At 52.9% G+C, this 15,299-nt stretch overlaps 1 protein-coding gene across 1 annotated transcript in view; it reads right to left on the minus strand.

The window, feature by feature from the left end:
* Window positions 1-14,879, minus strand: part of LOC119934666 (limbic system associated membrane protein) — a 274,942-nt gene extending 260,063 nt beyond the window's left edge. The window contains exon 1 of the mRNA XM_038754230.1: window positions 14,696-14,879. Within this exon, the coding sequence (XP_038610158.1) occupies window positions 14,696-14,762 (67 nt within the window). The 5' untranslated portion in view covers window positions 14,763-14,879. The remainder of the gene's footprint in view (window positions 1-14,695) is intronic.
* Window positions 14,880-15,299: the final 420 nt, after the last annotated feature.

Below are 15,299 nucleotides of genomic sequence, written 5' to 3' on the forward strand. Positions count from 1 at the left end.
AGGGACCCACAGCTTCAGAGGACAGCAGCTTCGCCCCAGACTGAGGCATTACTTGTTTAAGATTTACTGTGTTAAGCGCCAGGGTAGATACATGATAAATATGTCACCGCAAAGTCTCTGTTCCATTCAGAGCTCACAGACTAGTGGGGAAGGGAAACAAGTTCTGAATCTTCATTTTACAGTTGAGGACACTGAGGGCCAGGGAAATGACTTGTCCAAGATCTCCCAGTCGACAAGCGATGGAGCCAGGATTAGAACCCAAGTCCCATGATTCTTTCGGCTAGGCCACTCTGCTTCCAATGCAGAGAACACAGCACAGTCAGCTCAGCCACAGAGCTGTTTCTGGAGAGAACATGGGAGCAGGAAAGAGAGAGGGTTCTTCCAACAACGTGAGTCCGTTTGGTGAGAGCGCCCAGTGGGGTTGGGTGATCAATCCCTCAGGTGGCGGTATTTAATGAGCACTTCCTGTGGGTGGAGTCCCGTCCTGCTGGGCACATGGAAGAATTAAAAAAAACAAAAAACTTAAGGCCCACGCTTCCTGCCCTCAAGGAGCAGCCACCCAGAGCCCCAGCCTGTGTTGGGGAAGAAGCGTTTCCTACTGGTTGCCTGGGGATGGAGGTATGATGTCATCATCACCCCAACACTGCTGGTCATACCAGCATGTGGAAAACATCTCCACCTGATGAGGGGTCCTGTTCTGGACCCAGGAAGATGCCTGGCATGCGGAATGGGGACACCTGTGTGTCAGTCCCATCTCGGCCCGCCGGGGCCATGCCATCGACAGGGACGATTTTCTGCCTGAAGAACCACTTAGAACTTTTCACACAGCCAGTGGCCCGGTGATCACAAAGGCCCCCGAGGCCCCCTCCAACTCCGTGCTCGCTGTGGCCGACCATGAGTCCTGCACCAAAAAACCCTTCCGTGGACACCGGTGCTAGAATCGACTCCTCCGTGCAGGGGCTCCGTCCCACAGCCTCAGACCACGGCTGGTCCCAACCAGAGACTCCAACCTCAGAGAACGGCGGCAATCACGTCTATCCTTCTCCAAGGCCGGGAGGCCCATCTGGGATAAATCAGGAAGCCCCTGCCCCATTTCCCCACTCTTTCCCGCCCCGAGTGGTCCCCACCACCCCGATAATGAACTAGACTTCCCCACTGGTCACAGCCGCTAACACTCAGTGGCCCCCAGGAACACGGCCACCTGCCCGGACTCTGAGATCCTTCCACTCGGGGAAAGAATTTAGATCCCCACGTCAGTGAACACCCAGTCCCCGACCACCACGGCCAGACCCAGCCAGGCCTCCGCGACCCACCCGATGTAGCAGCTCGTAGCCTCCAGGACCGAAACACCTGCTGCATCCCAGAGGGCTCCAGCGGCCGTCAGATCACCCGATCAGAGAAAATATTCGTCGGCGCTGTTTTCTTAACTACCATTCTGGGGCTTATGGCTGGCAAGAGAGAGAACATGAAGTTAATTTCTGTTATTATAGCCTGTACTGCCGAGAAAATTCATACATAAACCATCTTCATTTCTGTCTCATAAACCCCCATGCCTATTCAGGAGTTTATGCCAGTCAAACCAGGCAAGAATAAGAAATGCCTTTATTGACGAGGGGAAAAATACCTATTTCGTAGGCCAGTCGTTTGCGGGTTCTTTTCTTCTCCTAAGCGGCTGTGGGCCGGGGCTGGGATGGAGGCCCAGGGCCCTCAGGACTGCGGCTCAGTGAGTGGGCGTCTCTCCTCCCTGCCTCCGCCCCAAAACCCAGGTCTGACCTCCACTGGAGAATCCAGACTACCCAATCGGACTTCCTGCCCGGGACCCTCGGCCCAAGTAGGGGCTGGTCCGGGTGGTCGGTGTTTGCTGTGGGCTGCTGGGTCTGAGTGACTGTGTTGCCCGGAACATTTCACACTCTGTGGTGGCAGTTGACAGCTGCTCCTGATTCTTTTCCATCCCAGGAAAGTGTCTAGAATGATCAAATTACCCTGCAGAAAGATAACCCAAGGCACAGACAACCCGTCCCATGGACCACTCGCCATGAAGAGCACTGTCAGGGCAGCAGATTCGCCGGTGGCTTCAGTTCCTCTCCTGTGGGGGCCCCTGCCAGGGTTCAGATGCCAAACCTCTCTTCCAATTTCAACTTTCTGCAGGTTGAAACTAACTCAGGTTCCTGCAGCTTCAACAGCCGCCATCAGTCCTGGAGGATGACCGACAAGGTCACGGCACCTGCTGAGCCCCTCAAGGATGAAGAAAAGGGGCTGCCCTGGTCCCTCTAGGCTCCCCCACCAAACCCTCCAGAGCAGCCAGGACCCACCCCAGGTCATCAAAAGACTCATCAGCCTGAGCACCTTCAGGAGAAACGGAGAGAGGCCTCACAGGGAGCCTGCTGCCCTCCGGGGCCAACAGCGGGTTGGAGTGTTCTGGACAGGGCCCTCCTCAGGCAGCCTAGCTGTTGAGGACTTCCTGCATCTCACAAGGGCTTGCTAGCGATCACAGTGGTATTTTCGAGTGGTTGCTTACTCTGCGCCAAGCACTGGGGGAGATACAAAAAAACTAGGTCAGACCCAATACCCCTCCCACACGGGACTTTCACAGTCTAAGGGGGAGGGTGGGGTCATCCCCATCTTACTGATGAGGAACCTGAACACCAGAGAGATAAAATGACTTGCCCAAGGTCACGCAGCAAGATGGTGGCAGAGCCAATACTAAAACCTGGCTCCCCCACTGGACTATGCTGCCCTGCTCCACCCCAAGGCTACAGTACAGAGGCTTTGAGGGCTGCCAGGGGCAGGATGTGGCAGGGAACACAGGTAGCCCCCGGACCCAGCCCGTCACCAAATACATCTGCTCAGGCCAGGCTCCCGTCCAGTAAATGGGCTCAAGTCCCTTCAAAGCCACTCCAGGAGTCCTCCCATCCGGCAGCTCCCCCAGGGCCATCAAGACGATGGGCTGATCATGGCCTCCCCCCAACTCAGAGGGGTGGGGAGGTCCCAGGCGGGAGCTTAGGCTGTGTCTCTGGTCCTCCGAGCACCGTCCAATTAGGCAGGCCGTTGAGTGGAGTCTGCAGTCGCGCTTAAGGACCACTGGGTACCCGAAGTGGTCGGGGTAGTCCTGCCAGCCACAGGATGGCTGTTCTGCCTGACAGAGGAGGAGTCCAGAACTCACCCCCACTATGCAAGCCTTCTCCATCCTTGCACACACACCCAAAGGCATCACTGACAGTCCTAACAAGCAAGTGGTAAGATGATGATGCTTACTTCCCAAGCGTATAGTACAGTGCTCTGCACACAGTAAGCGCTCAATAAATATGATTGAATGAATGAATGACTGAACACCCACTGCAGGCAGAGCACTGGATGCCTCCAGCAGGCAGGGAGCAAGGCTGAGTACCTACATAGGTGCCCTGGAAAATACAATAGAAATCCTAGTTAATATTGCTACTCAAGGAGTTTACAGTCTACTTGTGGAGTCAGACACAAATTTCTAACTAAACCAAGGTGAGAGAGCAAGAGACCAGACATGCAGTATCAGCACAACTGAGAAAATGACACACAAATCACGGAGGAAGGAGAGGTTCTGAGAAGGCTGTCAAGGCAGCCACTTGACTGCTGTGTGACCTTGGCCAAGTCACTTAACTTCTCTGGGCCTCAGTTACCTCACCTGTAAAATGGGGATCAAGACTGGGAGCCTGGGGACTACGTCCAACCTGATCATCTTGTAACTACCCCCAGCACTTAGTATAGTGTCTCCTAGCACACAGTAAGCACTTAAATGCCTTTTTTCTTCTTTCTTTTTTTGTTTAAAAAGGTCCCCGGCTTGAGGTGGGGACCTTTTTTGGAAGACTCCTCAGGAGGCAGGGCGGGTGGGTCCTGGCCAGAGGAGAGGCAGGAATCAGAGGCAGGTGAGGGCAAAGTCTGGGGAAAAGCCTTGAGGCCAGTGGCCAGGATGGAAAACTCCACATATCCTCCAGAGGACCCCAGGTTGGCTTTTTGGGATCACTTAATGATCGATCGATTGACTCAAGAGAGAAAGCATGCCCTGGTGAAGAACCCATAGGGCTGCCAGACAGGAAACTCGGGGTCGAATCTCAGGCTCTGCCACTTGAGCAAGTCACTTAAACCTCTCCTCCTCAATTTTCTCATCTGTCATCTGTACGATTCCTGTTCTCTCTCCCCATTGGAGCATGAGCCTCGCTACCAGCCTGATTATCTTAAATGTACCCTACAGGAGCATCATGGCCTAAGGTCAGAGGACCTGGCTTCTAATCCTGGCTCTGCCACATACGTTGTGTGATCTTGGGCAAATCACTTAACTACTCTGTGCCTCAGTTACCTCATCTGTAAAGTAGGGATTCAATACCTGTTCTACCTCCTACCTAGACTGCAAGCCCTTGTGTGGGACAGGGACTGGGTCTGACCTGATAATCTTATATTCACTCTCCCTCAACCCCACAGCACTTATGTACATATCCATAATTCATTTTTATGAATGTCAGTATCCCCTTCCAAACTGTAAGCTCAAGTCTTTTATAGTATACTCTCCCTAGTGCTGAGTACAATGCACTGCACACAGTAAGAGCTCAAAAATTGACTAATCGATTATCTTTCCCAGCACTTAAGAACAGTGCTTGGCACATAGTAAGCACATAACAAATGCCACTACAAGTATTACCCCAGTGCTTAGTACAGTGCTTGACACATAGTAAGCGCTTGGGCAAATATCACAATTTTTACTATTTCTCATGGCCAGCGTGGGTGCCATGAACGTTGCCTTTTCCTCAGAAGAATGGGAGGTATTGCTATATTCAGAGACCATGAAAAACCCCTGGATCCATTCTGGTGCCCTAGCATGCTAAGCACTGGGCTAGATATTTGAGAATCAGATCAGATCCTGTCCCTGTTCCACACTGGGTCTCCCCACCTGAGAGGGAGCGGGGGCAGGAATTTTATCCCCATTTTACAGATGAGGAAGCGGCGACCCAGAAAGGTCGAGTTTCTTGCCTGAGGTCACCCAGCAGAGCCAGAGCTAGAACCCAGGTCTGCTGACTCCCAGCCCCAGGATCTTCCCAGCAGAGGCCCTTTTACATCGGTCAGTAAAGGAGGCTGATTTTATGGATATTCTTTTGATCCAACCTCGAATGGAATGCTCCATGAAGGCAGGGGGCATACCATGTATCAGGTATTATCCAAGCTCTGCCATTTATCCAGAGAATGAGTGTACCGTACTCTCCCAAGCACTCAGTACAGTCCTATAGACACAGTAAGCACTCAATAAAAGCCACTGATTGACTGTTCTGGACAGGCTAGCGGGGCCCTTCCCCAGGCTCATGCGAAGCAGGGACTGGGTTCTAATTATTTTGAATCTACCTCAGTGCTCAGCACATAGTAAGCACCTAATAAAGAACACCATCAAGGAGCCTGCATCCTCTGTTAGAGTGTAAGCTCCTTGAGAGCTAGGATGTGTCCTCTCTTGGGTCAGAACTTCTCAAACATTTAGTACAGCGCTCTGTTCCCACTGGCCATTCAGTGATGCCACTGCTGCTATTACAACCACTCCTACGAGAGCATGACAGATTGTCAGGCGGAGACCATTACCGCGTCCTGCCTGGACCCCTGAGGAAGGAGCTAATATCTGACCCGATAGCGGGGACAGAGATAAAGCGACAGGAAAATTGTTATTGGCATTCTTTTCCAGCTCACAGCTCCCCAAGAGATCTCTGGGAAGGCACGGTCACCTCCAGCAAACATGGTGGGCAATCACAGTTCCCAATGGCCAAGTAGCCCAGGGAGTCCCAAGGGGTCCCCAGAGTGTCCCAGAGTCCCCCAGGGCAGTCCTCCTGTCCTGGTCCATGGGCTCAGCCACACACAGCAGCATGGCAGGATCCCAGCAATCCCAAATGGTCATTATTCCCAGGGCCTGACACTCCCAGGAGGCCCAAAGTCTCACATGTGATCTGGCAGGGAAGACTCCTCAGGGGCAGATCCACAGATGATCGGGCACGGAGAAAGGTGGCCCTTCTCTGACCTGCTCATCTCCCCCATCCTCACCAAACACTGATCTGAGTGGAAACTCCCCCAATTTTCTTTGGCTTTTTAGACTGAGAGCCCTTTAGGGGCGAAGGACCATGTCGAGTTCTCCCCCAGGGTATTATTTCCTAGACCTTAGTTCAGTTTTGCATATAGTAGGTGCTTACTAAATACTAAGAAAAGGTCTTGCAAAAATGGCAGTATAGCCACCACCTGGATATTTTTCCCAATCTGGTCAGCCCACACAGCAAGAGGTCTTTTGATGTGCCTCAAAACTGTGTCTTTAAAACATTCCTTAAGCTCATGGATCATGTCTACTAACTTTATTGGCCTCTGCCAAGTGCTCAGTACAGTGCTCTCCACACAGTAGACTGTAAGCTGCTAGAGGGCAAGGGATCATGTCTACTAATTCCATTGAACTCTCCCAAGTGTCCAGTACAGCGCTCTGCATACAGTAGACTGTCAGTACCTCAAGGGCAGGGATCATGTCTACTAGCTCTATTGTATTTTCCCAAGCACTCACTACAGTGCTCTGTCCAGAGTAAGTGCTCAAGAAATACTATTAGAGCAGCAATAATATTATTCTATACTAATACTATTAGAGAAGAACTGTACCTGAGCGTGGCTCAGTGGAAAGAGCATGGGCTTTGGAGTCAGAGGTTATGGGTTCGAATCCCAGATCTGCCACGTCTGCTGTGTGACCTTAGGCAAGTCACTTAACTTCTCTAAGCCTCAGTTACCTCATCTGTAAAATGAGGATTAAGACTGTGAGCCCCACGTGGGACAACCTGATCACCTTGTATCCCCCCGGTGTTTAGAACAGTGCTTTGCACACAGTAAGCGCTTAACAAATGCCATCATTATTATTGTTATTATTATTATTATTATTGATTGGTGGATGGAAGATGTGCTCTAAAAAGATATTTGAGGAGTATGTTGCAAGGGTGCCAAGCCTACTAATGAAGTATTCTTCAAATATGTCAAAAAACAGGAATCAGTGAGGATAAGAAGTAAATGGGGATAAAGGGGACAGGGAAGGCTAGGAAAGACACAGCCATCAAGCTCCAAGAACTGATTAATCTGGTCATTAGCAAAGAAGGTGTGAGGGAAGTCCAATAGCCAAATTGATTTTCCCTAGTAGACAGGTCAGGTAAACTGGCCCAAAGAGGAATAACCATGTTCAGCTTTGTTTTCACCCATGATGTGGAAATAGATGTAAATCCTTGCTTCCAGGTGCTCCATACAAGCCTGAGAAACACCCATGGAGAAGTTGTGGAACTCTCTGCCAAGACTGGTGGCCGCTGGAACGGTCGCTGTGGCTGTGCCTTGGACGCTGAGCTCGACAGCCTGAAATTCTGCTCCTTGAGTCTTAGCTACTGGGTGATTTTTGGTTGTATTTTATGTTTTTGTCCTTTAATGTTTTAGTATTTATTTTCTCATTGTTCCCGTGTCTGTCTCCAGTCCCCTCTCCCTTCATACTTATAGATTGTGAGCCCCATGCCCCACTGAGGACTAAGGATCATGTCTAATTCCCACCTGTGCATTCTTTCCCAGTGCTCAGTGCAGTACTCTGCACATAGTAAGCCCTTAATAAACACTATTACAACCACTATTCTTACTTCTGCAAGAGCAAAACCTATTTTTACAAATGGCTCCCTTGCCTTGCACCAGTTCGGTTTTTCTCAGCTAGAGTTCTCCTGGAGTACTTTTTCAAGGTTACATTTGGAATTCCTAACCAAAGGGCTTCCACGGTACTGGCCCTGTCTAATAAGATTTGGGTGCTCTTGCCCCTTCGTCAGCATCAATGCATCAATGGTGGTCTTGTCTCATCCTCATCAATGGTACTTATTGAGCATCTCCCATTGGGTTTCTCTCCTCCCCATCCCCCACATCTGAGAGACACCAGCTGTGCCAAAATCTTACCCAGCCAGTTACAATTCCAACTCACCCATTTTCATTCTGAGGCTTCTAGCAATCGGCCGGAAGCAGCTAGGCATCCAGATATTTTAGCTTTGCTTCTTCTCTGCCAATGTCCACAGCAGCCAATTTCCTCCTTTGACGGGCAGGCTAAGCTGTTCTCCTGGTTTACCTCAAGTGCCCGGTTGGGTTCCGTCCAGTCCCCTCCCCACAACACTCCCCTGCCCCCCCACCCACCCACGCCTGGGAGTTCTGACAATCCAGCCCTCATGTTCCTCTATAATCACCATCTCTATCCCCTGGTCTTTCATCTTAAAAAAATGCTTGCGCTCTTTCCTTATTTACAGGATGCACCGAGTGCTTACTATTTGCCAAGAGCAATGCTAAACGCCGGAGTGGATGAAAAACAATCAGAGCCAACATGGGCCGTCGCACCTGGAGCTCACAATCTACAGGCTCTCATTCCCGTTTTACGGTTGAGGAAACTGAGGCCCAGGGAGAGTAAGTGACTTGCCCAAAGTCACACAGTAGGCCAGGGGCAGAGCCTCCACTAGAACCTGAGTCTCCTGACTCCCAGCCCCATGGTCCACCATGTATCCTACCATCTTAACCCCATTTTACAGATGAGGAGGCTGAGGCTCACAGAGGCGTGGTGACTTGCTCAGGGTCCCCAGGCAGGCCAGAGGTGGAACTGGAATTAGAATCCAGGTCTCCCGACTCTCAACTCGAACCACACCTGCCCCAGAACGTTAAAAAATCCCTAGGGATGAAGTCTTCAGAGTTTGGAGAGGCTCTGTTGGAATGATATGCAAATCCCACTCAAATACATTTTCAGCCCACCCAATGAATGCACACTCTTGCAGTCCCTCGCTCTGATTCACCACCCACCCATTCCATCAATGTTAACCCTTTGGTTGCTCATTCCAGAAACCCAGGTCAGACGGAAAGCTCATTATTTTTGTGGCTGCTCCCATCCCCGTGACACAGCCTGGCTCAAAGGCTCTGGAACCCAGTCACTCCAATTACTCTGGTGGAAAAATGCCAATCTGGGCACTTCGAATCAAGAAGAGAAAACGGAAAACAACCGTTTTCCAAATACGCATTCCCGCCAACTCCCAGAGGCCTGGGGCGGGGGCGGGGGAAACCAGGGGCCAGGCCCAGAGACAGGGCCGTCGGAGGAACCACGGGTGGACAATTAAAACTCACAGGAAAATGTAAAATGAGTCCCAAGGCCCTGAAGATCTATTCCCCAAGTCCACCCACCGACGGTACAAATGACCAAAAGGCAGGGAATCGCTGGGCTGAAACCGCTGCGTCTTCTCATTTATAAATGAAAGGATTGAGGGCTTCAATCACACCGAGAATCCTTTGATTTCTTCTCCCCCATTCTGGGTGCAGAGAAAGCTCTGGTTTCATTTGGATCTTCAATGAAAGGCATAGAAATGATTTTTCAACTGCCCAGGTTTATTTAACAGTATTTTCTCACTAGATTGTGTAGGAACAGCACCGAACAGATGGCATGGAATGAAATCCAGGAAAAAACACGCACCCTTTACCTACCTCTATATATACACACATACACACACACGCGCCGCGCGCACGCTACATGTATTACTCAGGATTCAGACATATCCCGTCAAAATACCCATTTCAGATTGTTCAGGGAATATCCATCTTGCCTCTTTTTGCCGTCCCAGGATTCCCATAAAACCCACAAAGAGTTGGTAGGTGTCATCACAAGCCAACTCTTCTGTTCCAACCGCTCACTCCGCTAAAACTGGGATATTGGAGCTCTATCCACCCTCCACAGCCACCCCTGGTGTCTCCAATGCCCCCCGACACCCATCTCTCCCAAACCCAGCCCATCCAACCCCATCTGCACCCTCGTGCAACTATGCAAATCATTCCCAAACACACAACCTCCCTGTATGCACCATTCTCCAAGCACAGCACATTCACAGAAATATCTCTGTCCCCACAAAGTGATGAATAAACCCAGACTTCCACGTCTCCCATCAGCACAGACAATACTAGGGCTTAATCTGGGGGAGAGGGAGAGGGAAAATTAAGCCTGCAATAACAAAAACCACGCTGTTATTCATAATGATAATTCATAATGATTCCCTCAGTGCCTGCAGAGAGAGGAAGGCAGAGGAGGGGAGAGGCAAAGGCAAGAGCTAGTCTTGTAATCCGCCCCGTGGTCCCCGGCTCCTCTCAAAGCCTCTGCTCAAGGAGAGCAACCCCTCAGCCCGTGGCCATGCGCCAGGCAGGACTGTCTGCTGCTGAGGTCTCGCAGCTGCTCCTGAGACTGGGTGCCATAGACTCTTTAAAGGAACAGTGGTGATTTACTGAGCACCCCCCTGGGGACAGGACACCAGACTGGGCCCTTGGGAAAGCAGGAAAGACCTGTTCCCTACCCCCAAGGAGCTTCCACTCCCATGGAAGTGCTGGTTCCTGCCTCCAGCTTGCCTGCGCTGTTCCTCTTGGCTTGGAGGGGCAGGCTCAGGTTTGGGGCAGATTCTTTCAGAATCTAATTGCTCCCTGCAGGCTAATTAGCTCCTGGGGGAGACACCCCTTAACCTCTGCACGCCATCAGGGTCTCCGTGCCAGTCGGCACATTGCGGGGTACCCTCCCCCTCCAAAGAGTTCCCATACGTACCCCCACTCTGGAGGGAGGCCAGGAAGGAAACTGCCTCATTAGGGGATGATCTTTAAGGAAAAGGATAAGGCAGAAACCAGGTCCTGGTTCCTGCGAACCTGGGGGTCAGCCCGGGCAGACTCCCAGGAGACTCTGGGTTCCATGAGGAACCCATTAGGAAAGGGACGGTTCAAAGAGTAGTCACAGAATATTTACTAAGCACTTACTATGTGCAAAGCACTGTGTGGAGCAGAGGGAGGGATTATCAACAGGCTCAAACTGTCACTAAGTGGAGCCTGGATCCACAGCCCCTTTCTCATTCCCTGCCATTCGCCTTCAATCTGACACAACACTACAATCTAACCATTCCTCACAGCTCGACCAAGGGTGAAAACAGGCACTAAAGGGATGGATGTCAGAAGGCAATCGGGAGCCTCTTGCGCAAGAGGATGGATAATCCAGTGGATAGGAGCCATGAAGGAGTAGCCTTCATTTTTTTTTATGGTATTGGTTAAGCCCTTACTATGTGCCAGGCACTGTACTAAGCCCTGGGTTTAGGGTCTTAATCCCCATTTTACAGATGAGGTAACAGGCACAGAAAAGTTGAGTGACTTGTCAAGGTCACACAGTGGACGAGTGGCGGAGCTGGGACTAGAACCCAAGTCCTTCTAAACAGTCTGCCCTGGACTCCGAATCAATCAATCGTATTTATTGAGCGCTTACTATGTGCAGAGCACATTTGACCTCCGAATGCGAGGTCAAATCCAGTCACTGCCCCAGGGGTCAACACGGGCTGATCATTCTGGGACCACAGGGAGGACCAGTACGTGAATGGCCCATGGGTCACGACAGTGGGCCTCTCGCCATCACGGATGAGATCTTCCCCATGGTGGCGGCAACCTCAAACCCAGAGGGCAGTTATGGTACAGATGGCTCTGGAGTCACCATGGCCGGCTCCCTGGACGTCTTGGCATTCCCTGAGGAAGCAGGCAGCAGGAGCCTGGTCCCCACCATCTGCCCACAAACCCTGGGGGGAGAAGAGAGAGGGAGCCATAGGGAGGGGGCAGCGGCACGGCCACGGGGCCACCCCCAGTCCTCCTCCTACCCATGGTGGGAGAGGGACCCTGGTCCGAGGGTCCGAGAGGAGAGCAGGAGACCCTCCTTTTGCCCCCCCCCCCCCCCCCGCAACCAGCCCCTGGAAAGCAGGAGTCTGACCAACTGGAGAAAGGCGATGGGGAGGGTCACTAACACCAGTTATAACTGAGCAAAATTCAAATGTCCTGCCTGGGCAAATCCAGCTATGACCTGGCCCATGCAACATGCCACCAGGGCCATACAACCCATACCACATCACCAGGATCATGCCCCCCAGGCCACATGAACCAGGCTACACCACCAGGGTCATACAACCCAGGCCATACCACTTCCTCATGGGGAGAGCAAGCCCACCAGGGCCAACTTACCATATATATGCAAAGGGCACCCCAATTCCTTGTCAACAAATATCTCTTGAAAAACAAGAGTGCCCCTCACACCAGAATGTGTTGCGTTCCTTGGTAAGACACACATCCTGATCAACCCCCAGGGAGGATCAGCAAATGGGGTCTTATTCAGCCCCGCCCTATGCTTGCATAAACCCAGTAAATTAGGTGAGTTGGAGAAACATGGAGTTGAGGGAGCAGAACGTGACTAGAGCAGGGGGTGGTGGGAGACCAGGGTGGGATAAGCCCACTGTCCAGAAGTGATCCCAGCACTCCAGGTTACAGAGGCGGCCCTGGCATCCGTGGGCTGGCCAGAAGGAGCTGGCCAGGAGGGGGCTGCCAGGTGTGCCAGTTTGTGCCCTCTTCCCTCCCCTCCTCATGGCTGGGCAGCCCAATACCAAAGTTTGAGTCCCTGCCAGCACAGACCTCTGCTGGCTCCCAGCCAGGGACCCCAGGGACCTAGTGAGTACCCTACCCGTTCTGCCCCGGACCCAGACTGTTGTTATGGCAACAACAGACCCTGCCCTTGGGGCTTCTGCTGCCTAAATGGGCAGTGGAAGGGACACCTTCTGCCAGTGTCAGGATACTGGGGAGGGGGGGGAAAAATGTCTCGGCCAGCATCAGGGTACTGGAGGGGAGATATCGGGGCCAGTATCAGGATGCTGAGGAGAGGGTGAAGAGAGGTCTGAGCCAGTGTCAGGGTGCTTGGTTGGGGGGAGAGAAATGTCTGGGTCAATGACAGGGTGTTGGGGTGGGGGAGGGAATAGGTCTGGACCAGTGTCAGGGTGCTGGGGGGAATGTCTGGACCAGAGTGAAGGTGCCGGGGAGAATGTATGAAAGGCAGCAGCCTAGGATATGGCAGCTCCTGGGCAAGTACCCAGGTACCAGTCACAGCCCAGAACAAGGCTCACTGCCAGAGAACCAGGCTCTAGAACGAGAGCACCCCTAAAGATCCCCACTTTTATCCGAGGAACTGAAAGAGTTGGGAGGCTTTTGAGGCAAGGGGTGGGGGGGAGTTTGGGGAAAAGGGCACAGTGCCCACCAATAGACACCCCCCCACCCCAGACTCCTGGCATTTAAGGAGCAAAATCCAGACCTTTGGTTTTGACCTGAACCGCACACAGCCTGTCACCGTCCTTGGGGTGGTGAGGTATTTACCTGCATCCTTCCTCCCCCCCTCACCGACTACTGGACGGCAAAACCAGAAACCCCCTCTGGCGTCCTGGGTGACCTCCTCCCCTGCCCTCTCATCTCTCCATCCTCCTCCGCCTCTGCTCGGGGGCGGTTGTGCGGAGCAGGGAGTCTGTGCGTCCGTCTGTACGGGCCCGGAGGATGGGTGGGGGGCTGTCAAGGAGCTGTTCGCCTAACCCGAGGGGGAGCACCGCGCACGGGCACGGGGGGCTGCGGGGAGGAGGCGGGCACGGCGGCGGACGGGCGAGGGTGGCACAGCGCACGGGCACGGGGGGCTGCGGGGGCGGGCACACACACACACACACGTGCACCCACACATGAGCCCACTGTTGGGTAGGGACCGTCTCTATATGTTGCCAACTTGTACTTCCCAAGCGCTTAGTACAGTGCTCTGCACACACTAAGCGCTCAATAAATACGATTGATGATGATACGAATGCACACATACACACACACTGACACATGCTCGCGCGCGCGCGCGAGCCGTGTTCGCCGCGGGTGTGATGATGCGCGCCCCCGCCCCCCCGTGCGCGCGCCGCCGGGAGGGGGCGAGCACGGGTTAACCCCTTCGCCTCCCCGCGCCCCCCCACCCCCCAGCACCTGCAAAGCGCTCCGAGCCCCCGCCCGCGGGGCCGGGAGAGGTAAAGTAACAGCCCTGAAAGGCTGGAGGCCTGGGTTCAAATCTCCTCTCTGGTATGATAATTGAAATAAATTGTAAATTCGCAAGAGGGGTTAAAACAGCCCACTTGGAAGGCTGATGTAAAAAAATTCTTTTAGACTGTGAGCCCACTGTTGGGTAGGGACTGTCTCTCTATCATCATCATCAATCGTATTTATTGAGCGCTTAGTATATGCAGAGCACTGTACTAAGCGCTTGGGAAGTACAAATTGGCAACATAGAGAGACAGTCCCTACCCAACAGGGGGCTCACAGTCTAAAAGGGGGAGACAGAGAACAAAACCAAACATACTAACAAAATAAAACAGAATAGATATGTACGAGTAAAATAAATAGAGTAATAAATATGTACAAACATATATACTGTATGTTTTTAGACTGTGAGCCCACTGTTGGGTAGGGACTGTCTCTCTATGTTGCCAATCTGTACTTCCCAAGCGCTTAGTACAGTGCTCTGCACGTAGTAAGCGCTCAATAAACACGATTGATGATATATACGTATATACAGGTTGCCCAATTGGACTTCCCAAGCGCTTAGTGCAGTGCTCTGCACACAGTAAGCGCTCAATCAATACGATTGAGGATGAGAGTGGACGGCCTCCCTTCGGGAGGGGGGGGGGCTTTCCCCGGGTCCGCAGCCCCTCTGCAGCAGGACGGACGGTGAGGGCGATGGGGCGAAGGGATCCCCCCGGAGCCCCGAGCCTCCTGCCGTGCCTTGTCCACTCCCCCCCGCCCCCCAACCGAGGGGAGCTGTCCCCGGCCCTACCTTGCAGGGAGAAGACGGCCAGGAAGACGCCGAGCACGCACAGGCTGTGCAGCCAGTAGGTCCGCATGGCTCCGCCTGGCCCGCTCCCGCCGCTCCGAAGGAAAGGCGGCCGGAGACCGGCCGCAGGGCAGCCTCGCCGTCCCCCTGCTCCCGCTCGCTCCTTCCCTCGCCCGCCGCCCGCAGCTCCGACTCAATGCGACTGTCCTTCGCCGAGCGGCGCCTTATAGCGCGGAGCCGAGCCCACCGCGCTCCCGGCCGCCCCCTAGCGGGCCGCGGGCCTCGCGCCGCGCCGACTGCGCCTGCGCGCCCGCTCTTGCGGGTGCACGCGAGCCCCGGCCTGGATGGCCGCCTTCACTCACTCAGTCAATCAATCAATCAATCGAATTTATCGAGCGCTTGCTGTGTGCAGAGCGCTGTACTAAGCGCTTGGGAAGTCCAAGTCGGCAACGTAGAGAGACAGCCCCTACCCAACAGTGGGCTCGCAGTCTAAAAGGGGGAGACAGAGAACAAAACCAAACATACCAACAAAATAAAATAAATAGAATAGATAGGTACAAGTAAAATAAATAAATAGAGTAATGAATATGTACATACATATATACAA

The sequence above is a fragment of the Tachyglossus aculeatus genome, chromosome 11 (assembly GCF_015852505.1).
Source record: "Tachyglossus aculeatus isolate mTacAcu1 chromosome 11, mTacAcu1.pri, whole genome shotgun sequence".
Taxonomy (NCBI): domain Eukaryota; kingdom Metazoa; phylum Chordata; class Mammalia; order Monotremata; family Tachyglossidae; genus Tachyglossus; species Tachyglossus aculeatus.